The 25,726-nt window shown below is 30.2% G+C and overlaps 2 protein-coding genes across 4 annotated transcripts in view; one reads left to right on the plus strand and one right to left on the minus strand.

The window, feature by feature from the left end:
• Window positions 1-1,963: 1,963 nt before the first annotated feature.
• On the minus strand, window positions 1,964-23,149 carry LOC107444675 (uncharacterized). 2 transcript variants are annotated; one of them, XM_016058888.4, is made up of 6 exons: window positions 23,014-23,149; window positions 22,254-22,343; window positions 21,455-21,529; window positions 12,061-12,193; window positions 11,291-11,387; window positions 1,964-9,319 (listed from the first exon to the last, which is right to left on the minus strand). In XM_016058888.4, the coding sequence occupies exons 3-6, from the start codon at window positions 21,493-21,495 to the stop codon at window positions 3,099-3,101; spliced, it is 6,492 nt and encodes a 2,163-aa protein (XP_015914374.3). In that variant the 5' UTR covers window positions 21,496-21,529; window positions 22,254-22,343; window positions 23,014-23,149; the 3' UTR covers window positions 1,964-3,098. The 2 variants fall into 2 exon arrangements, with proteins under 2 accessions (XP_015914374.3, XP_015914376.3); XM_016058890.4 differs by lacking the exon at window positions 22,254-22,343 and having other exon boundaries at window positions 23,014-23,146.
• Window positions 23,150-24,220: 1,071 nt separating this feature from the next.
• Window positions 24,221-25,726, plus strand: part of LOC107444676 (protein turtle) — a 38,966-nt gene continuing 37,460 nt past the window's right edge. Inside the window, exon 1 of one of the 2 annotated variants that reach the window (XM_016058891.4) lies at window positions 24,221-24,758. The gene's annotated coding sequence lies outside the window, so the exon portion shown is untranslated. Of the gene's footprint in view, window positions 24,759-25,162; window positions 25,217-25,726 lie in introns of those variants that run through there. The other variant, XM_043050682.3, reaches the window with a different exon arrangement.

The following is a 25,726-nucleotide window of genomic DNA, read 5'->3' on the forward strand; positions in this document are numbered from 1 at the left end:
TTTTTACATCATTTTAAAGGAAGTAATTTAACATGGAAAAATACACATTATTAGTAAAATCTGTCGAATAGTTAGTTCCTGAGAAATCAAAATATCTGAATTTTTTAACTTCGATTATAATTCGATTTGAATTGTATGCAAAAACTGTTTAATTTGTTTCGCTAGTTCGAAAAAAATAAAACTATTACTGAGGAAAAAAAAATTTCATGTAGTAAAAGAAAGTTTTTTTTTTTTATAATGTTGTCAATTTTTTTTTTAACTATGCTACTACTTTGTCAAGGAATACACAAACACAAAAGAAAAACAAACAATAATTTCAAAAAATAGAAATTTAAATATTAAGACTTTATTTTTGCATTATAGTAACTCTGAATATATATATACTATTAATCACAAATCTATTTACAGCTTTATATACAATTTTACAAACCAAAATTTACACTTCACATTCAAAATACACATTTTTGTTGTTATTTTAGTATTGTTTTAATTTTTTATAGATTTATTTTTTTACAAAATGAGCAAATATTAAGAGCAGAATGATCTAAATATTTGATGACAAGGACTTCAATTGTTAAGTCGCACATTGTACATAAATAAAAGGTAAAAAAGGATAAAAAGCATTGATTGACTTAATTGATCAATCATTACGAACATAAAAAAACAATATTCAAAAGGAAAAATGCACTCGCACTCATTTCAATTTGAAAATATTATTTATTTAAGAAGCATGCAGAAAAAAAATCCGATCTATATCATTTTTAATGAAATACAATTTTAGTGATTTGTAGTCTTAAGAAGTTAGGATCCCAGTTCATTAGAAACAAAATCCATATCATTAAGATGTCGTTTTTAGTTGAATTACATTAAGGATACTTGGAACCTACATCAATAATATAATGCTGTAATCAAGTCAGGATTCGAAAACTATTTGAAAGCAATGTAGCGTGTTTGATATTGACTTTCTTTGACCTATATTTTTAGACGTCTTGCAAAAAATGAAGTAAAAAAAAACATAAGGGGTTACAAATTAATATTTTAGCAAAGCGACAAAAACGTGATCTAACTCTAACGAATAACTACTGAGGAATGTGCTACTGAAAATGTCAAACCCTGTTTGATTGCTGGAGGAAATAGAGAATATAAAAAATTAACTACTCTTAATATTTTTTTCATTACGTCTTCCTCACTAGTGATTCGGCAGGTTTCGATAATGTTATTGTAACTCTCTAGCTTAAATAAATTTTTTAAAAAGTACATACTCTTTTACCTCATTTTTAAGCAGAGTTCTAAGCGATTTCATATTAGGGGAATGACTGTTTAACTGATTTCTTCATTAAATTACAAATACTGAAAATAAAAATATTTAATGCAATTAAATCTAGATAAATTTTGGTCTAGTTCACAAAGCAATGTATTGCATAATACATTTAATATATAAGAGGGAAATCAGAAAGTTAAAAAATTTTAATAAGCTCCAAAGTTAATATTTACTTTTTCCAATAAGCAGGATTTATATCAAAAATCAACACATTGTCAGATTTAAACGAAAATTAGAAATGGATTTTTGAAATTATTATTTAATCTTTTTTATTTATAAAAATTTTACCTTTTTGTTTTGAATAACTTCTTTCATTTTGTTGTAAAAATAGGATATCTTGTCAAAAACGAACAACTAACAATCCAGAAAACTGAATGTTTATGAGTAACTCAATGTTCACAGTTCGCAATCTTTTTTGGCAGTGGAGTATTCAGAAATCGAGCTTCTATTGGTAGTATCCAGACTTTATAAATAAAGCATTAGCAATTATGAATATACTAATAAAAAAAGGACTATTAATTATTTTGATAATATTAATGCCGGAAAAGAATAAAATCTGCTAAATTATGGTTTTCAAAAAAGAACTGATGTAAGTGTTGCGAATGACTTTTAAGGGAAACAAATCTTTTTATTCTTGAATTATTTTATTTTATTTTGAATTGAAAAGCTTGATGAGCACTAATGCAATTGTACTCATACATAAATTCCTTTATTGTATGTTATTCAATGTGCTATTGTTGCTGGGGAAAAAAAATTTCTCATATAATTTTTTTTTCCAATAGCAATTTACTAAGATAATTTCAGAATATTAAAGCAATTATGAATTAGATACAAATATATTTCTGCCTGATTAAAAAAAGGCGTAACACATAAAATAACTTTTTGTAACTGCTGCATTAGATGATCAATTTCAGGCTAGCTGATATAAAAAGTGTAGAATAACCAATAATAAACAAATAAACTTCGTAAATTATTAGAAGTTTAGAGGAAAATAATACAGTATTTGATGAAAAATAGCAAGAAAACTTATTAAAAAAATAATTAACTGAAATATGTAACAAAATATTATAATTCAGCAACAAACATAAAAAAGTAAAACAAAAGTTAATAAAACTAACAATAATTTTAAATGAACCATAGTAATATCTTTTAAAACTCCAGTCATAAAATATTAATAAATCACAATAAAATAATATTTTTTGTGTTTATACACTGACTCATAAAGTGTTATTGATAAAACAGATTTGAAATTTTTGAAAATGAAGCTAGTATAACAGTTTATTTAAGTATATTTATAATAATTTATAAACATATTAAAAAACTTTTAGGCTTAAAATTTATTTTTACAATTCCTAGTTGTCTATGCATTTCTTAGTAAAGTAGTATAAATGGCACTTACAATTCAATAAGGCAATAAATAAAGGGCAATTGTCAATGCCAATTGAACAATGTTGTTACTTGCTAAGATATAAAAAATGTAAGAATGTAAGTAAAAAAATAAAACAATAACAATTTTTACATGACTAGATTTTAAAGCTTTTTTTCATACATTGATACAGTATATTTTAAATTTTTTAGTGCAATTAAAAATATTGTTCTACTACTTTTCATAGATTAACCTAGAAGTCCAAATTAGATTTCTGTATTTTAAAACAAAGTTATAAAAATATTCAAAGCCAATTAAAAAACTCAGTTTTTTTTAAAAAGAATTTAACTTAATCCAACATTTTTTACATTGAACACCAACCTAGAAGAAGTAAGCTTTAACAGAATATGCTTACCGATCACTGCGTGCAAATGGCAAAGAATGGATAACATTTCTAAAAGGTGGGTTCTGAGTGGCAGAAAAAGTATTTTGAGACATAACCGTAGTAGGGCCACCACCAACCAAAGGTACTTGACTTTCACCAAAACTTTGAGGATTATGACCTAAAATAGGATTCAATGTGCTACGAACCATAGGAGCGTGGGAAGGATAAAGAGTCGGTGCACAAGCCTGGTGAGATATTATGTGTGCTGAATTAGTTATAGTAGAGTTTGTTTGACATGGTGATGACGATGACTGCACATTATGATTCATGGATGGAAATTTTACAGGCGATATAGAAACTTGGTTATTAGAACAACCCATATCAGGTAATATATTACTTAAGTTGAAATTGGGAACTGGATGTGTTGAAGGTGAATATGTGTGACTAATAATCGGAGTTGTTAGGCAGGAACAAGATAGTGGTTGAGTGGGTGGTCGTGGCAACTGACTCATGGCGAAATTTGGGTGTTGAAAATTTAAATTGAAAAAGTTGTCACTCTGTTGATGTAACACAGGATTAAAAGTTGGATTAGATGGTATCACAGAATTGGCAGAACTTTCTGACATCTTTTGCTGAGAACATTGAATTTGATTAGGAGGTACGATGGGAGGTCCAGGATTTGTTTTGAAATAGCCATTTGGTACACAGGATGAATTTGGTTTGTTACAACCATTTTCCTGAATGCTGCCAAATGTAGCAATATTTGAAGTGATATTAATACTAGAATCATTGATATTAGTAGTTTTGTTCTTTTTAGTTTTGGATCGATTAGATACCACTGCTTTGCGGTTAGAAAATATGCTTGAGTTGTGGACATTCTGTCTACTTTCAGGCACAAATACTTCCTGAGATGGTCTGGTGTTGGACGGTTTAGCAGTCATATCATTGACTTCACGAGTATTGTTAGAAGCAGAATTATAAAAGATATTACCTACAAAATTTGCATTGTTTTGAGAAAATGGGGGTTGTATAGTAGGTCGGTGAGAGTTAAAATTGTTCTTTTCAGAATGAAACGTTGGAACTGGAGGGCCAACAGGCATACTTAAATCTGATGACATATCCGGATTTGATGAAACAGAACGATGAGAAAAATTGCAACAATTAGTTTTCTGAGAAGGCTGAGGGTAATTATTTCCAAATGAGTTCGGTTGAAAGCATGGACCAGATTCTGAAGCTCTAGAATTCTCTAGAGTTGGCTTCACATGTGGTAAAAAATTGCAATTATTGTAAAGGGAACTGTGGTTTTCAAACGGCAAAGAAATATTAGAATGATGCTTAGAAATAGTTGATGTTTCATGCCTATTTCCAACTATCTGGGATTCAGCACTTAAATTCATATTCAAGAAATTATCATTAGACAGAGTTAAAGGAACATCGTGAGTCCTTGTCATACCATTAAAAATAGATGTTGAAACAGTTTCACAAGGATTATAGTTTGATGAAAAGTTATGAAAAGATGTAACTGGTGGTAAAGGCACCAAAGGGGCATTTTGAATACTAATGTCGCAGCTCGATACAGGTAAAAAGATAGGGGTATCACTAATGTTATGCATGTTTGTAACATTTGTACGTTCATTTTTCTTATCTGTAAACCTTTGTGGATACCTATTAATTATATCGTTCTTTTGTTTACTTTTATCAGAACTTGCACAAGAAGTCTGCAAAAGACTCTCTGCAGAGTAAGACAGAGATGCCCTCTGGATTCTAGAGCAAGTAGTTGAAGTAGATGTAAACTGTGTACTCGATATAGGTGTGCATACTATAGAGCTTTGTATGTAATCCGAATGATTTGTAGATGAAGCAATAGATTCAGAATATGAAGGCTGGTCAGAGATAAGGGAAAGAGCAGAGTATTTTGATTGTGATATGTTTGATGTAACGGACGATGAACTTTGCGATGTCTGACAGTGTGCCCCATTTCGATTTTCACTTAAGATATTAGTGTTACTATTTTCTTTCAAAAGTGAGCTCAGTGAATGATTTAAAGCATCTACTCGAGTTTGAGAGCTGAACGTATTTGAATTACACAGATTTGTATTTTGTTTTGTGAAAGGTAAACTCCCAATTCCATTTGTATTAATACAGTTAAATGTTGAATTGTATAGCATTGAAGAACTAGATGGGAAATTTTGAACACTTGACACGTTTGACATGGGAGTGTAAAAGGTGGAATTGTTGGGAACAGTGCCGTAGCCATCAGCTCGCAGAGTAAATGGGGAATCGGCTTCAGTCCCTATGGGATCAGATGTGACTGTTGAATTAACACTTGGAACATGATTAATGGTTGTTTGACTATGTATGTGAGAAGTAGATGTTTTAGATGAAACACTGAAATGAGACTCAGAGTGATTTAACTTTATACCGCAATCTGAAGTTTTTGTACCCGAGAGAGCAGAAAGGTTTTGACTTTGATCACTACCACAAAATAAATTTTTTTTCTTCGAGTCAGGTTTGACTTGTGACTCTGATAACGAAACAGTTGTGAAATTCTTTGAGTTATCGCTCATTGTTGCACAGAGAGAAGTGGTATGGGAAAATGAAACGTTTGTAGATTGCACAGTGGGTTGAGTAGAATTTTCAGATGAAGAAGTAAAGTTCATTCTTGGTAAGTTAAGATATTCTTCGGCAGGGTTAGAAAAATTTACTGATTGATAGTTTTTATCATTATTAAACATTGATTGATTTTCATTGCATGTTAAAAAGGTGTTCCGAGACTCCATGACTATAGAAGGAGATACATCTTTTAGAATATCCCCTAAGATAGGATTTATGGAGAACACTGTATCCACAGTGGTAGGAGTTTTGCAATTATTTTCAGGAATCTGAATTTGGTTATTAAAATTTCCAATGGAATCAATAACAGAGTGAGTAATATCAGCAACATTTGATTCAGTTGAAGTGGGCTTCAATGCGGAATCAAGAAGCTGATGGCACTCAGAAAAAGAATCAACTTCAGGTGCTTTGTCTGAATTAGTAGAATTTTCTTTAGTTCTTTTTAAGGGAGGTTCATCATCTAAGGACAGTTTATTCTTTCTGATTTTACCTTGTTTGTTTTGTTTAACGCTTTCATCACACACAGTTTGATGTTCTGAGTTATCAGAAATAGAATTCAAGGTATTGCTTGAATTATCAACTCTAACTTCAGAATTTTCTTCAAGTGCCTTTGAATTAGAAATTATAGGATCTGAATTAGAAGTAGAACACTGAATAATGCTGTTTTCTTTAGAACAGGCTGATGTTGAAGAATTTGTGTCTGCTGGATCAGAAGTTAAATAAACAATTCCTCTTTTTGACAAATAATTTGCTTCTAGTACCTCAGTACCAAATATAGATTCTGTTGCTCTGGCTAATATGTCACAATGGGTAAAATAACTGCTAGCTTCCGATCTTACATTAACATGATCCTCTTCTTTAGATTGAGAGTTTGATTTTTCATTAATTTGAATTTTGTCAGAATCTAGATTACTTCCAATTTGAGAAATATCATTTTGATTGCAAATATTAGATGACATATCTGGGCGATTAACCTTAGGGGGAGTCTTTTTCTTTTTGAAATTCGAAACTTGTTTAGACTTTTCATTTTTGGAATTAGAAAGACAATTTTTATTTGGTGTTGATATGCTTTCTGATTTTGAAGATGATAATTCATTATTTGCTAAATGAGCTGAATCATTTTCTGAAAGAACAACAGATCGATCAAGGCATGTAGATAATAAAGGCAAAGTTGAAGTAATTGGCTGTTTGCCTATCGGATACAAGTTAGGCAAAGAAGAACAAACATTAGACGATGATGGCAATACAGAAGTTACATTTGATGATAAATGACGAGAAGTTGTAACTACTTGGGATGATGGAATGTTTCCTGGCAATGAAGAGTTTGTGAACACTGTCGAATTCAAAGAAACTATTTGGTTCATTGAAAACATTGAAGGCAAAATATTTTGATTTATGGCACAATCATTTACAACAAATGATACAGTGTCAGAAAATACATTATTAGGTACTTGTATTGTTACTGAAGAATTTTCATTATTAGAACTACCTTTAGTGTTAGCATTCATTTGAGATATTTGAATTTCTTTTATTGGTGAAATGTTAATTTTTGTATTAGTACTACTTTGAACTTGGGGATTTTTCATCATAATTTTATCCACAGAACTTATTGGCTTGCAAGGATTTATAATACTACTGTTTGAACTTAAAATCAAGTTTTTATTCGGAGATGCTTGCAAGTCTGAACTTGACGAAGAAACCAAAGAGCCACTATTATTTTGTAAAGAGCCAAAAGAAGCAAAAGACTTTGATACACTCGATGAAGTCACAATTGATGAGGATACATGGTCACTACTTATGATATGCTTTTTAATACCTTTTTGATTCCCAATGCCTGGCAAAGTTTCCTCACATTGAGATGTTGTTCTATTTATACTAGACTGATTTCCAGACTTTATGACAGGCCATGCACTACTTATAGCTGAGTGACTGGATATAGAATTATCAGTTGGTTTGTTTTGTTCCAATTCTTTAGTAGTGCTGCAGATATCTTTGTTAGAAATAGAATTACCCATCAAAGCAGAGAGAGAGAAATTTGATTTTGAGGAAGAATCAGGCAAGGAGATACTAGTGCAACAGGTTGTTACAGGAACATTTTGAGCTGAAATGTCTGAAGATTTGTTTGTTTCTAAGTGATCAGATTCGGTTGCATTGATTTGTAAGCATACTGTATTGGATAATTGTTGAATGGTATTATTATGTGAGTTCGAAGACACAGGGGGAGAACTAGGAGATAGTTTTTGATTTAAAGAAACTGATAAGCTTGCCTGTATTTTTTGTGATTGATTAGCAAGAGAAATTATCTTATTAGCAGAGAGTACTTGCAACGAAGGCAGAGAATTTCCAGGCATATTTCTCACGGCTTTATTTTTAGCTCTTTCTATTTTTAGTCCTTGACTATTTGAAACTCTTTCGACTATAGTTTGAGATGTATTCAATGGTAGAGCAGAATTTATAGCTGCTTTTGAACACAAATTTGAACTGACAGTTACACAGTTACTGACAGATGGCTGAGTAGAATTTTCAGCCTTGTTTTCATCTGAGTTCAGGCAATGAGCATGGAAGCGTTTATTAGCTGAATCAGAAGAAGATGCTTGTTGCAAAGGCACTATAAGTGGGTCACTGGGTGTTAAGGGATTTGTAAAAGTTGGAATTATACTTTGCGAAAAATTGCTAGTTGCACAAGCATTTCCTAAAATAGTTGGCTGTGCTGGCAGCACAATTCTTGTATTTGCAGAAATGTTTGATGAAATAGGAACAACTGTACTTGGATTAATAGTAATCAATGTGTTATTTAAAGAAGATTTTTCTCCTTGCAGGCATGAATTATCAATTTGTGTGGGACATATCAGTGATGGCAAACCCACATTTCTTGTAACAGGTGCTACATTAATTAATTGAGGCCACAAAATTGGTAAGGTACTTGGACAAATAATTGATATTGTATTTGATGATTTGTCTTGAGGTTGATATTGTTGCAAAATATTTCCACTTGCTGGAATAATTATTGTTGACATGTTCTTGTTGCAAACATTGACTAGAGATGATCCTTGGGTTGTAGACATCACTGGGAACTGTGAAAGTGCTGTTGTCACTCCACCTGTATGAATGGAAGCATTCTTGACACTATCTCCAGGCACTACGTTAGGCAAAATAATATCTTGAACTATCTGATTTTCGGTATGTCCGTTATGGCTAACAATTAAAGCAGAAGAAGAAGTTGGCAGACAAACTTGATTATTAACAGTATTAATAGGAACATTAGCTAAAGATGAAGAAGAACTGGTTGATGCTCTTGTAATTTTAGGTTTCAATACACTTTTTAAGGTACTTTTATGCTTCAATACTTTACCCTTTTTGCACATTTGGCTAGCATTGTTTTTACCAGAGGATGCAACTTCGGAAAAGCTAGGAGAGGAAATAATATTAACTTGAATTGATTTATCACATTGATTAGAATCAGAGTTTTTGACGACAAAAGAACCATTTTTATTCTCAAGTTTGTTGCTATATTTCAATACTTTCTCAGATAAGGAGTTCAAACTAATGTTAGCTTCAAGCAATAATTTTTCATACACAGCGTTCTGTTCAGTAACAAAGGTTAATTTCTTCTTCAACTGTTTTACTTCTTCAGCTATAAAAAATGGTTAGGAAGAATAACAGTCATTAAAGATAACTTCATTATAACTTTATCAGATTTTAATAAGACTGAAATTTCTAAAGCAAGAAAACATGAGTTTGTAGGGACAAAAATTATCTTACGCTTTTCCACAATGCCATATCAGGGTGCATAGCCAAATTATTCAACAAAAAATAAGCACCTTTTAAGCACTTTTCAAGTACTCAAAAAATATTTTTAAGCACTTTAAAAAAATATCATAATTAAGCAGGATTGAAAAGTTTTTGACAATCGACGGTTTTATCTTGTTTTAACCGTCATGTCAAAAAAGAAAAGAACAAAAACTTTTGGAATTGTTTTTAACAATTTTAAAAAATCATGAAATTTTGAATCATGTAAAACGAATGGCGTTTTCATACGCTACAGACAGATTAAACGGCGAAATAGATTGGGGTTGAATTAATTATGAAAATGTTGAATAGAACAATGCGAACTGTGTCTTTTTGCATAATTCGAAGCGAAAATCAACATAGTAAAGGAAGAATCTTATTTTGAAAAAGGGAAAATTAAGCACTTTTTAAAAACACCCAATCAAAAAAGCACCTTTAAGGGCTTTTAAAAAACGAAAAAAACCACCCTTTAAGCACTTTTTAAAAACACTACGCACCCTGCATATACAAAGCTTAAAAGGCAGATTTTTTTCTTTCATGAAAAGTTTATTTGGTATGAATTCTGTATCCCTACTTATAAATACTTCAATAATAACACAGAAATTCGTGAAATTCTATTCACGCATTTTAAAAATAATTCTAAAAGATGTTCATAAAGCCCAAGCAATTATGGCACACCGAACGCCAAAATTTTAATACAGGAAACATAGTGATATATTTCTGGTAAATTTATCAAGCAGGCTACAAACTTCCATTCCACTTTATGTGGAAATAAAAATATTGTACACAAACATCTCAGAAAATAGCAAACATAATTTTAGGAAAAAACGACCATACGTGATAAAAACTAGATTTTATGAAAAAAAAAAATAAAAACTAAAAGTGCTATTTAATGAAAGAAAAAAAATTAAAAAAAATATTGATAGCTCCTGATCAAGGGCACTTAATTTTTTTGTCAAATCAAAATAAAATAAAATAAATAAATCAAATGTTTTCTAGAAGAAAAGTATGTTAAGAAAAATAATAATTACTATGGAAGAAAAAACAGCATAAAAGTCTTTTCACATCTTTCTGAGATATTTATGCCAGAAATTTGCATTTTTCTTATAGAAGTAGCATTAAGATAAAAAATTGGTCACATGATGAGCGTTCCCTTTAACATTTAGGCTAATTATAATCAGCCTTTTTTCTTTTGATAATTAAGAAATGTGCAAAGAATTACTCAATGAGACTAAGTTTCTTTACACTTACTGTGAATGAACCATTATTAAGGCCATTTACAGTAAGCCTTCCCTACTTTGGATTTATGATAAACTGCATGAAAATGTGATATCACGCTCATTGAGCAAAGAATGATATATTTTCGAAATAGCCTAAAGGTATGTGGGCTGTGCAATATACCTAAATAGTATCAGCCTGGTTAGAAAATACTAGTGGATATCAAATTCTTATTATTAATATATAAAAACACTATTTATACATTTCTTAAAGGTCTTTTACATTATCATACATTGTTACAGCATAATATAAATTTCCATCCTTTTCATTTTAAGAAGTTCAGTTTATTGTATAGCTTTCATTATACAGCGTTTCTTACTTAATTGTTGTTATGAATGAATGAAATTGTAAAGATATGTTTAAATGAAATGAAGGGTTTTCTTTTCTTTACTTTCACTGAAAAAATATAAATTTAGGAATTTTTTTTAAAAAAAGATGTAAATATATTAAAATAATATAAAATCATCAATAAATTATTATATTGTTTTGCTGTGACATTTTATTAAGTTATGTTATAAAAGAGAAATAAATAACAAACCTTGAACTTCAGAACAGCGATCTGACATGAGCTTTTCTTTCTCAGAAACTAAACGCTTTATGTAATCAACAGTTTGCTCCAAAGTGCTTATTTTGCTCTGTAAGTAAATTCAAGGTAGTTTATTATGCACAGGAAAAAAATTAAAGACAAAAATAAAGTCTACTTATTATTTATTACCCAATAGATAAGAGAGGGTTCATAAATAATAAAAAATTTTCAGCCTTTTTTGAAATTTTCATATATTTTCTTAATATCTTCAAACTAAGATATATTTCAAAATTAAGTTAGGTTGAGACCCTGAGTAAAATACTGATTTGAGAGATTTCAAATTTTTTCTGACTTCCGAATTTTTTTTAAAGAGAAAGAATTACACGCAAAGTAAAAATCCCAAAACTATTTATTATTAGTATGAATATTCATGAACATTCAATGAATGAGTAAGAATTAATAGTAATTCAATTATTAAAACATGGCTTAGTTTTACAAAAAGAGCATTTAAAGGTATGAAAGGACAGGTGGGACAAGGGCCACTCTTCTAAAAAGGCTTAAGGAGAACTCTGATATCATATCTATTTTCTTCACTAAATGAAAATCCAATGTAGAACATCTGCTATTACTAAACTACATTTATTAATATATTGAGGGTTAATAGAATTTATATATACTAGCATATAGATTTATAATTTTAACATATTGTAATTTAAAACAAACATAAAAATCAGATTATATAATAAAAACAATATTTTGAAATTTATAAATTCTATATATACCTGTTTATGGACCTCTTTACAAGGAAGGAGTTCAGCAATTTTTGAAATCCAGCCATTGATTTTATCTTTACGTCTACGTTCCACAGCATTGTGAGTTTGTCTCCGTCGGGGAACTGCAGGCTTTTTTCTTTTCCTGGATTAAATTTTCGCAATTTTTATAAGTATAAAAGTAAATTCATTAATTAATACACAATAAATTAGAAGAAAAAAAATACTATTTTTCCCCAAAAAGAAAATTTAATAATTCACTTTAGAGATGGTAGAAATATTAAATGCACAACATTTAGAAAAATTACTTTAAAAATTCTGCAATATTCAAAAAATTATTTAACATTTTTTCCCAAAGGTTATTGAACCTCAATGCTTGTATAAAAGGAAAAGAAAGACATTTTCACCAATTCATCAATACCATAATTCAACAGCTGCAAGAACGGTTTGTTGATATTGATCAAAGCTTACTTTCTGTAAGTAAACTCCTATCTTTAAAGGAATGGCCCTTGAAACCTTGCCCAAAAGATTTTGGAGAATCTGAAATAAATGCTATGCTTGATAATTACGCCAGTATCCTCAAAAAATTTGGCATTGAAACATCTGATGTCTTATTTGAGTGGAAAACACTAAAAAAGGCACTTTATTCAAGAAGGGATGAGCCAAACAGTTTAACCTGAAAAGACATTAATGTTCAACATCATATTGGACATTCCCAAATCTTGGCAGTAATTGACGTGTTATTAAGTTTGCCAAGCACATCATCAGAATGTGAAAGAGGTTTTAGTATAATGAATGAAACCAAGTCTGATTGGCATAGCTGCTTGTCCACAGAATCATTGAATGATTTGATGAGAATAAATCTTGACAGTCCTAACATTGAATTATTTGATCCTACACCAGCAGTTGCCTTATGGTTAGAAAGTGGTGAAAGGAAAAAAGCTTGTTTCAGAAAATAGCAGACTATATTTTACTTACTTATTTTTTACATGATGCAAATAAATTGTTAATCTAGATAAATTTTATTGATATTTTTCATCAAGATTTGAAAAAATCTAGGTATTTAATTCAGGGTTTCCTGATTTAAATCAGCTTGATTTAAAAAAAAAAAAAAATCATTGATTTAAATCAAAAAAATTAAATTTCGAAATTTTACTCAAAGTAGAACACCACATCAAATTATATTATGTTTTAAGTAAAAGTAATCTTGTTTTAGAGTGTATATTATTTAATTCAAGTGATATAGACATTTTTAAAATTGATTATTACATGTTTATAATTTGGTTCAAGTAAATTTATTTGGATAAAAAAAATACCATAAATTGAAAATTGTTTCTATTTTCAAACTTATATTCACTTGCTATTCTTTAAAAAAAAAAAGCAATAGAAATACTGATTGAATTATATTAATGCTAACATTAATGGAATTTAATAACTTAATTATAATATTCTAAAATTCATATCTTATTCTATTATCTTCTTTGCATTTACATACAAAAAGGTAAGTCTATACAAACTGCAGACTTCTGAGACAAGAGAGGCTGAATTTGTCAAGGGGATTTTAGGATTAAGCTTTTAATTTTAGAGAATGAAAGATCATTCAAAATTGAAATAATTATTTTGTTTCCGCTTATTTGTTTACTTATTTTTAAACTTGTTTTTATAAACCAAACAAGCTCTGAACAATTTTTATATAAAATTATAATTGAGAATATATTTTATAAAATAAAAGCCAAAAGGAATAATAAATGCTATGGTTGTAAGACTAATTATAAATAACTAAAGATTTAAACAAATTACCAATTTTTTTTTAATATTACTAAATGCTTTGTTTAAATCATCTTGATAATTCGTGCTAATTTCAGATGTTTTTCTCCTTTATTTCTTATTTTTATATTTTATGTCCTAAAACAATCATATTGTTTATTTTTGTTACATTATGATTATGTATAGTTTAATAATTTTGTGATTACTTCAAAATTGAGTAAAAATCATAGTTCTTGATTGCTAAAATATTCTTTTCTAATTAATCTTAGTAAGTAGTATAATTAATCTTATTTCCTTCTTAAATTCTAAGTATATTTATGCAACTTGTGTATTTGAGTTACTTAAAACTATTTTAGAGCTTATTCAAAAATTTTTTTTTTAAAAAATTTTTATACAAAATTAATATTAATCAAAAAAATGCGATTTAAATCAAAAATTTATGATTTTTAAAAAAAAAAATCATGATTTTTTCAATCAAAAATTTTAATTTTTTTAATTTTATTTGCAGCTAATAGGAACGCGTAGACGAACCAGTAAAGTTTTGTGCGGACTAGTAAAATGTTTTAGTTACTGGTCCTATGGACCAGTAATTTTTTTTTTTAAATTTCTACCCCTGCATACACATTCAGGGTCCGCACTAAGGATTTCAAATTATTAGCCAAATATTAAAAGTTTTTGCCAATTTTCGAAAGTCTTCGCCAAATGCAAATCTTAACAATTTTTCATTATTAAGTTTCTTCCTATAGAAAACTATTTTACCGCAGTTTGTTTCACGTTTATATTATTTGGACCCAATTCTAATAGGTTATGTGGGGCATCCACTAAATATTACTGTAATCGAATAAAAAAAATACTGGTTTAGAAAAATTCATTCTGGCGCAATTTTGCTTATTGAGTTAAATATATATATTTCTTTCCAGTGGAAAAAAATCTTTCGCCAATACTTTCACCATAACACAATTTTATTAGCCAAATTTACAGTTTTATCCTATTTGGGATAAAACTGTAACTGAGGTGGCGAATACTTAGCACAGGCACTGTGTATAGAAAAAATTTATAAGACGGACCACTCTTTCTTAAAAAGAGATGATTTTATTTTATTTCTTTTAATAATCGTTAAAAGCGATTTCAGAGAATTATTTTTAATTAGACGGAGCTACATGAGAGCCGTCTGTCATTGTGGAAGTTACAAAATCTTCTGCCGGTTGGGGCGCTGACGCGCATGCGCGCCAACATCCCGCCCGGCCTTGCAATGTTCATGCAAGAACTTAACAAATAAAATTTTTAAAAATAAACACAAATATTACATAACTTGACAATATAAAACATAAACATTATAAAATGTAGGAAACAGAATATATAACATAATGAAAAATACAGTATTTTTTATTTATTTTATGTATCGATAGGCAAGACAGCTATTTTAGAAACAGCTCTTTTAAATACCCCAGATTTTGTGCGAATTTTTACTACACGCACTTTATTATCCGAACCATGATAAACATAAATTATTCGGCCTAAAATCCAGGTATTTAAAGGCAAGAAATCTTCTTTTACAAGTACCATCTGTCCTATCTTTAAATCCTTTTTTGTTACCATCCATTTTGATCTAGCTTGTAATGTATTTAAGTAATCCGACTTCCATTTTTCCCATATAAGTTGTACAACTTTTGTAGTTTTCTGCCACCGACTTAGACGATTATCATTGAGATCAGTTAAATTTGGTTCGACAATTGATGTTATAGGCCTCCCTATTAGGAAATGGCCTGGTGTTAAAACATCAAAACTGTCATTATCACCGCTTAAGGGGCAAAGGGGGCGACTATTCAGAATTCCTTCGATTTGAATAACTATTGTTTCCATCTCTTCGTAAGTGAAATGAAATTTTCCAACTGCTCTTTTAAGATGATGTTTTACTGATTTTACACCCGCCTCCCAAAGACCACCAAAATGGGGTGATTTTGGTGGAATAAAATTCCATTCTATGCCTTCAGAGGTAAAATAATTAGCCAAAATCTGATCTGGAAAATTAATTAATCCATAAAACTTTTTTAATTGAGAATTAGCCCCAACAAAATTAGTGGCATTATCGGTATAGATTTTGGAGCATTTTCCGCGTCTACTCGTAAATCGTTTCAATGTGGCAATCATCGAATCGGAAGTCAAATCAGTCAGCTGTTCAAGATGGATGGCTTTTGTGGAAAAACAAATGAAAATACAAATATATACTTTGTTGAGAGTACCCTTGCATTGATGTTTATATTTAACAGCAAAAGGGCCACACAGGTCTATACCTGTGACGGAAAATGGGGGTGACATGTTGACTCTTTCACTTGGTAAATTACCCATAATTTGAGTGGAAAGGAAGGGCTTAGATTTGAAACACGTTACACATTGATGTACAGTTTGACGTGCAAGATTACGACCTCCTAAAGGTCAAAATTTTAGCCTAACTGCACTTAACAAACCTTGAGGGCCAATATGAAGTAATTTCCTGTGTAAACTATCGAAGTAAATTTTACTTAATTTGGACTTTTTCGGTAAGATTATCTGATGCTTTTGATCAAAGGGTACTGAAGCATTATCGAGCCTTCCACCAACTCGTATTAAACCGTCCCCATCTACAAAGGGATTTAAGCTAGAAATATTGCGAGAAAAATTGTTCTTATTTACCAGTGTCTTCTGAGAATGCCTAATCAGGATACTTTCAGAATACTTTACCTCGTCAACTGTCAAGGGTCCCATTTTCTTATCCTTATGCTTACAATTATGAAGAAATCTACAAATATAACACAAAATATGATTAATTTTATAATAATTATTTGAGAATTCTAAAAGTTTATCAATCAGGGTCTGTGAATCATCAGTTAGCAAAACAGTCTCTTCCGCACTCTCGGTTGAGGAAACAGTTTTTGCTTCTCGGAGAATTGTTTCTTTTTCGCCTTCTGCAAGGGATTCTATATCAGGAAATGATTGTTCTAAAGTTTCTTGAAAATCAGATTCCATCAAAAATTCAGCACCTGTCCACCACCTGGAACTATCAACCAAACATTCAGCACTAATTCCACGAGAGAGAATATCTGCAGGATTATCTGTACCTGCACAATGGTGCCAGGAGTTTGGATCTGTCAAAGTGGCTATTTCTTTAACTCGATTAGCAACGAATTGTTTCCAACGAGTTGTCTTTCCCTTTATCCAGTAGAGCGCAATTTTAGAGTCAGTCCAATGATATGCAATTGAAGACCTTTTCAGATTCACAATCTTTTCAACTTTAGATGTCAGGCGAGCTGCAACTAGAGCTCCCAGCAATTCCAGTCTAGGCAGAGTCACACTATTCAAAGGAGCTACTCGGCTTTTAGAAGTCAAAAGTCTAACAATCGGTCCATTTGGTGTGTAAACTTTCAAATATACTGTAGCACCGTATGCGTTCTTACTGGCGTCACAAAAACTATGAATCTCAACGATATCCTCTTTGGATATAGAATTAAGAACCAGTCTAGGTATCTTAAGATTTTCCAAAAAAGGAATCTCTTCACACCATTTTATCCATTCTTTCTCTATTTTCGGTGGCAAGGATTCATCCCATGGAATTTTTTCACTCCACAGTTCTTGAATCAGACATTTCATTCGTATGGTGAAGCATGAAATTAACCCTAAAGGGTCAAATATCTTTCCTATAGCCTGGAGTATCGAACGTTTTGTACTTTTGCTTGAAGAGACGAATTTTAGGAGACTTCTGGTATCTACAGAAAAATAATCTTCACTGGTGTTCCATAAAAGTCCCAACACTTTAGTCTGATTGGAGCCCAGACTAACACTAGCGTTTGCAGGATGAGTATCTAGTCCCTCATTCTTCCACTGCTCCATCAAATCAGCATCATTAGTTATCCACTTCCTTAGAGTCATTCCAGCCACTTCCTTAGAGTCATTCCAGCAGCCTCTATTATTTTATTTGCATCTCTAGATATTTCTAATGCTTCATCAAAATCATTGCTACCGGAAATAAAATCATCCACATAAAGATTTCTATCTAGAAGTTGAACGATAACAGGAAGATCATTTTCATATTTTTTGATATGGTGCCTGATAGTAGCAGCGAGTAGAAATGGACTTGAGTTAACTCCAAAGTTCACTCTATTAAAATGGAAGATAATTAATTTGGGATCTTTTGAAACACTTGGTTCATCATTGCTCCAAAAGAATCTTACTGCGTCTTTGTGTACCTCAGCAAGACCTATTTGAAGGAAAGCCTGCTTCACATCAGAACAGAAAGCTGTTCGGTTGAGTCTAAATTCAATAAGTACATCCAAAAGATTGGGGTTTAAATTGGGCCCAGGCCACAAACAGTCATTGAGAGAGAGTTCATTGACCTCGTGCGCCACAGCGTCAAACACAATTCTTAACGATGTTGTTAAACTTTCTTTTTTGACAGCCATATGGGGTAAATAAAATATAGATCTTTCACATTCATCCTGTATACTATCAGGTTCAACTATTTCTATAATGCCTTGACTTGTATAATCCTGTATAATTTCACGGTATCTATCATAGAGATCCGGGTCATGCGTAAATCTTTTACATAAGCTTCGGAAACGTTGTTTCGCTAAAGAACAATTATCAGCAAGTTCATTATAGTCTTTTCTAAATGGAAGTTGTACTATGTAACGACCGTCTTTGAATTCAACAGTTTCATTAAATATTTTCATGGCCTGATCATTCTCTTGTAAAACTGGATCGTCTTTAATCCCAAGCCCCTCCAAATCAAAAAACAGTTTTAGTGTATCTTGTAACGAATCATTTTTAGTTAGAAAACAATATCTTTCCTGAGTAATTTCGCTTTCTTTAAGTTTACCGCAAGCTATCCACCCCAAAGACGACTCTTTAAAAAACAAATCATCATTTATTTTATACGTATTTTGTTTCAAAACCTTGAAAAAAATATCAGAACTTATTAATGCGTGCACTTCAGTAGCTTCATAAAATGACTCATCGGCTAATTTCAAAAAATGAGGAATCTCTATTTGCGAAATGTCTAAAGTAGTGGGCGGTGTGAGCCCCGTAATATTATCAACCACATAAAATTCAATTAATTCATTAAAACTAAAATCTTCTTTCGAAATGGATGTAGTTAATTTCCAATTAATGTTTTGGATCGATCCGTTTAATCCCGAAATCGGTGTTTTTATTTTCTCTTTTTTAATCCCTAATAAATCGCTCATATTTTTCTTTAAAACGCATACATTAGAAGCTGAGTCAAGGATCGCTTTCATTTTTATTCTCCTACCATCTGCACATGTAATAAATATTTCAGCAGTTGAGAGCAAAACGTATTTTTTGTTTTGTTTATTAGTGGCTACACTTAATACCGAAGCACTGGGATTTGATGGATTACTAGTAGAAGAAGAAGGAAGTGGCACGTGATCAACTTCACTTTGAGATCGCAAATGATTCATATTCATAGAATTCGAAGAAGAAATATTTGATTCAGTTTTTTTCAAATTTAATTTTGTACAAATTAGCTTAGAATGTTTTGAAGAGCAAGGACACCGATATGGGGAAATACATTGGGCTTTTGTATGATTTTTTTTCAGACATATTTCGCACAATTTATTAGCACGAATTATCTTTATTCTTTCATCAATGTCAAGATTTAAAAATAATGTGCAGCGAAAAATGGGGTGCATACCTTGTTTACAAAGAAAGCAATTTTTATTTTTATTATCGTTTTCAGACACTAAAAGAGTTTTTGGTTTAGAGGGAAACGTTGCGTGCTTTTTTATTTTAGTTTAGTATGAACAGTTTCTATCTACGGATAAAAGTACAGCTTCCCGTTGCTCTAAAAAGGTTATAAATTCATTGAAAGAGGGAATTTCTTTTGTTTTTTGTAACAATTCAAAGTTTTTACGAGATTCTTTATCGAGTTTTTTCAACATTATAGTTTGTAAAAATATATCAAATAGAGGATCTTGATTATATTTTAAAACCTTTAGAGCTCTTAAATTTTTATTCAAACACTCAATCATGGCGCGAATTTCTTCAGCATTTTCTTTTTCTATTTTCTTAAAATTCAAAATAGATTGAATGTGTATATCTACGACTAATCTTTTATTGTCATATCTTGAAATTAATGCTTCATATAAAGAAGTAAATGTATCGAAGGTAGAAGCAAATTCTTTCACTTCATTAGCAAGACAAGAATTTAAATAATATAGTTTCTGTGTTTCACTGAGTTGACAGTTAGAAGAAATTAAATCATCAAATTGATTTTTAAAACTAGAAAAATGTTCATATTTTCCAGTAAATATAGGAAGATTAATTGGAGGAATTTTTAATACAGTTTCTAAGTTATCATTTAGTTTATGATTATTCTCTGTCTTATTATTAGAATCAGAGTTCAATAGTTTATTAGAATTTATTAATTTTAAAATTCCTACCTCTAAATTATCCAACCGTTCATCACATTGATTCAAATCAGTATCGATGGTGTCAATATCACCAGGTTGAATGTCCAAGTTGTAGTATTCTTGTCGCAATGACTCACTTCTATTTTTTAAGACTTCTACACTTCTAAGTTTGACATTTAACTCCGTGATGTCATGCAGGTCATCAATTTGTAGAAAGTTTTCTAGGCGGGTAATTTTACCTTTAAATGAAGTTCGTGATCTATTTATGACATCCATAGGCTTAGCCATTGTTCTGGTTCAAACTCCGAAGTTCGACGGAGCCAGATGAATAGAAAAATTTTATAAGACGGACCACTCTTTCTTAAAAAGAGATGATTTTATTTTATTTCTTTTAATAATCGCTAAAAGCGATTTCAGAGAATTATTTTTAATTAGACGGAGCTACATGAGAGCCGTCTGTCATTGTGGAAGTTACAAAATCTTCTGCCGGTTGGGGCGCTGACGCACATGCGCGCCAACACACTGTATACATATATAAATATCATATTATAATATTGATAATTAAATTTCCTACTGTATTTACTAAACATCAGTAAAGAATTGAAAGTAAGTGCTACCATAAAAAACTGCTTTAATCAAAAGAGCTTGTAATTCTATCAGTTAAATTCATATACGAGAGATAAAAGAAGCTCAGCCCAAGCCCGACGCGGGCTGGTGTTTGCTTACAGAAAATTTTTTTTAAATGGGCTCGGGCTAACCATAAAATATTTATAAACTTCTTAACTGGTATAAAATTTTTTGATTTAGTTATGTAGTGAATTTAAAATTTATAAGGTATAAAAAATAACAGAAATCTATAACTTCTCTTTGGTTCTTTTGCTTTGAGAGGCTAACACTACTTTTCAAATGACTTTTAATTAGCTTAAAATTTTGATTTTCTTTTCTAATTTTTGTTTTAATCCTCTAGGAGTTTCAGTCAGTTAAATTTTTTTATTCATATTTTATTTTACAAGCTAGTCATAAAAAAGGTTTGAATGATTAATTTCCTTTTTTTAGATATCAAATGCTGAGTGGTGAGACAGCAAATTTAACCTTTTATCTCCCGTATATCTCAAGCTCTAAGTTATCCCATGAATCCTGCGCTTGTGTGGGTTCTGATTAAAATTCTTTGGGCTCGGCTGTATTTAGTTATCGGCTTTAGAACAATTTAAATAGAAATGATTAAATCGACTTACCCATCATTGGTCCCTATAGTATTGGACTCTGACATTTTCATAGACTAATCATTATTTTTCTTCTTTGTAATAAAACTGTAATCATTAAAAAGAAGAACGTTAATTAAAAAGACTAATAGTTGAAATGATCAACTTTTCAATTATCTATCAATTATCAATTAGCCTTTCACACAACATAAAACTATTGAATTTGCTTCTTGAAACAGAATTTCACTTTTTTTGAGATTTTACAGACTTTAATTATTTTAACAACTTTAAAAATTCCAACAAGAAATTAGTTGAAAATAAACTGAAATGAAACTACTTTTATACATATACAATTTGGGTTATGATTTATACATAGGCAACAACTCTGATAAACTTGACGTACTCAAAGTCTTTCCAATAATTTTCCAGAAGATGAAGTTAGTAATTTCTAGGAGTTCCAACATAAGGAGAGTTTACACTACATTCACATTTTCTATAAATATAACCAACTTTATCTTTTAAATTTTGTACAATTTAAAGACTACTGTTGTAAATTATGCACAAAATGGAAGTAATACACTTCATTAGGTTCAAAAACATGTTGGCCTTAATTTTTAAGATAATGTAAAAGAATTCAGTTAAGGAAAGGTTGTAATTATTTAATAACAACTTCACATTACTGTGCAGAGCATATTATGAAACAATTAAGCTAGGCAAATAAAACAAGTTATTTACATGCTAATAAGAATTGAGGGAATACCCTAAGCCAGAAAGATAAAAAGGAAAACTTCATTTTTCTTTCAAAATGGAGCATAATTATAATACACCTTACTTTTTTTTCCTCTCTTTTTTATTTATCCAAAAGTCCAAATTATTGGCATTTCTGTTAGGAAGGCTGCAACCAAAAACAATAATGCAAGAGCTGCAAAAGTAATTTAAAAAAAAAAAAAAAAAAAAAAAAGAGCTTTAGCTTGAGACAGAGTATACAAAAATATAACTTGTTTTAAAATTAATTAGTAAAGAAATAAAAGCAATTAGTTAAAAGTTAATTTTATATAGCTGAACATCAAAAATAAATAAATACAAATCACAACATCAAATGTAACTAAAAATATTGAACTTCATATTAAAATGTAGAGATTTTTCACTGACAGTTAAACTACTTTTTTCCGACAATAGTTTATAAATTAGAAACAATCTTCTCACTTATATAAAATTATTAGGCAATCTTTGTGGTACTTCAGGCACTACATAAAAATAATTAGAGATCATTTTTCATGAGAAAATCCAGGTTTAAGAATGATCAACAAAAACTTTTGTTTATTACTTGTATTTTAAGATAAATAAAAATAGTAAACTAATGGAAGCAAACTAAAATAAATAAAATCGTCAAATTATTTTCCAACGATCACACAAAATTTATCAATGAACACAACCACTAAAAACTTTTGTAAAATGGAAACGTTATACGCTATTTAATATAAAGAGTGCAAATTTAAAAATCCTTTAATTAGTTAAAAGTAAACACGTTAAATATCAAGGTCGATTAAAAATTAACAAAAAATACATCGATAATGAAATCAAAAACGCACCATGAGAAAAAAAAGATAATATAGGTGCATTGAAAATAGTTTTTTAATGATGTTTATAAACATATAATTTCTAAATTAGTTGAATGCACATCAAAAATATTTGTATCCAAATTATTAATTGCAGACGATATGCAATACTGGTCACAGTTACATTTCCCTTATAATCTGGTCTGGCAGGTAGCAATTCACAATTTTAAAGGTGAAGCTTGTGCGTTAGCGCAAATACATTTCAATGAAAGCCCTTTTAAAAAAATTGTCATATTAAATAATTACTGGTTAAATTTGAAATTTTAACGCAAATTAAAAACTACGTCACCAAAAGCTTTGATTTTCAATTGACGTTTCATAGTTGTCTTGGAAGGTAGTCATTTTATTTACGCCGCCCCAGAGCTGCACAATGGACTGACGGTGACGGTCTGGGAAACATTCCTGAGGATGATCCAAAGACATGCCAACACAATTTTGATCCTCCAAAGAGGGGATGGCTCCTCCACCTTGGTAGCCCAATGATGTGAAGTCGAGCACTTTACTCTAGAACAGTTTAATAATGACCGAAACTGCGCACCTTCGGCCCCTACGTTGGCTGATCAAAGTGGTCACCCTCCCGCTTACTGACTGCAGCCAGTAATGTTTGACATCGATGTCCTACTGGGAATCATGTCTTTACAATCATTTCACTGCAGGACCATAGTTGTCTTGGAATCATGCTCCGGCGACTAAAATTGATAACACTTTACTACAGATTCGATCTATAACTTTTGGTAACACTTCTTTTCTAAATATTTTGAAATAATATCTGCATTCGTTTCAGCTTATTTGAAGTCAAGCATTATTTTTCTCGACAGCAGAAAATAAAACTTCTACTAACGGTCCTACGTTTTCTTATTATTTCAGTAATATTTCTTATTTTTTATCCTAAATGTCTGAATAAATGTATTAAATTGAGATATTAAGAGAAAAAAATTACTCTATATATGGGTACAATTTTGTTAAAAAAAAAGAAAAGAAAGAAAAGAAAAGAAGATCGAAATAGAGGCAGGGAATTTTTTTTTTCCCTTCCCCTTCTGGCTACGATCAATAATTTAGAGTGTAAAATGCACATTTCATTTTCCTTTCAAAAACATGCAATAAAAACTGCAGGGGTACAGTTCTTTCTTTTTTAAGGAACTAATGTATGTTCTATTATTTCGAAAAAATTATCAATATTTAAGAATAACGAGATTTTCTTTCAATCCAACTTTCGCTTAGTCTGCCGATGGTTTGAAAGAGCTTGATGATGCTTTCTCCAATAATTAAATGAAGAACTTTTGCTCTTCATTAATGCGTTACGCTTCAGGCTCTTCAGTGACACTGAGGATGAATAAATTCATCATTAGCATCCAAGGCTGTTATCGAAAGATTGTTGAACCGTGACTTGAACTTACCTGTCAACATAAAACGAAAATAAAAACAAACCAAAAATCAAATATTCAGAGGGCGCTTTCCTCGCTGGCTATGAACTCGAGTGTTATTGCTCTTGATAACGGCTAATTATTTGTGATTCAACAAGAATTAAAAGCTTTTATATCATTATAGAGTGAAATTTATTGATGTGAAAATGAAGAACTTCAAGTATTTATGGATGTTTGATTTCGTAGATCGTTTCTGCTGCAACTTGTTATTCCTAAACCTGATGGAGTCCGGCTGGTAAATGCTAAATTTACCTGACAGGTCTATCGGAATTTACCTCCATCTCATTATTGCAGGTAAACAAATGATTTTGTTTAGTATATTAAAAAAATTGCTACGTTTAACTAAAGAAGCAATTCAAAGTTGCTAATGATGCTCAGGATTTATGCTTCAGCAATTTATTTTTCTTTTTAACATTATTTTAAGCCTGAATTACTCTAGCGTATCTTGGTATTTGAAGATTCGCCTGAGGATATCTAAAAATATGCTGATATTATTTTTCCATTATTGATTTTTTCTTTAATATTTAGCGAAAGATATTTTAAAAAATAGTTTTTGTATTAAATGCATAAGTTATTATAATGAAATGATTAAGTTTCGAATGATACAAAATTATTTAGTAGTGCTCTTAGGTAGTAGAATGCTTGAAAAGCATAATTAGGATTAAGTTCTTTTGAGTAAATTAATTTTTAAAAAGATCATTATATTTTATAGTTATACTTTTCTTGGGGGCGATTATCCTAACTACTTCAAGGTAATGATGATTTAAGCAGTTTTTAAATCTCAAGTATTATCGATATAGTTTATTCTATGAAATTTAAAAATGTCATATTTAAAAGATGTTTCATTTTACTTTGATTCATCACGTGTGTATACTTTTAATAGTTCTTTTTATTTATTTATTTATTTTATTTTTGGTAGTGAACTTGGGGTTCAATATTAAAATAAATTGTTCACTGTGTTACTTGCGAGATCTTTCTTATTTTTTTTATGTTAAATAAGTGCTATTATTGCTATGTTAAAAAAGTATGTATTATATGGTTGAAAGTTTTTTTATTGTCCTATGATTTTTTAAATTTTCCCAGTGAGATTATATTGAATGATAATTTTTAGGTATATTATAAATAATTCAAATTCATCATTTATAATACAATGTTTATATCATAAGAGATATTAGATGTAGTTTATTTTTCAAATTTTAAAATGTTTTATTTTGAAGAAAGTTTTTTTTTACTGATATTGTACTGTTTTGATTCATATCATC

The sequence above is a fragment of the Parasteatoda tepidariorum genome, chromosome 5 (assembly GCF_982258835.1).
Source record: "Parasteatoda tepidariorum strain Cologne lab strain chromosome 5, Ptep-v5.0, whole genome shotgun sequence".
Classification (NCBI taxonomy): domain Eukaryota; kingdom Metazoa; phylum Arthropoda; class Arachnida; order Araneae; family Theridiidae; genus Parasteatoda; species Parasteatoda tepidariorum.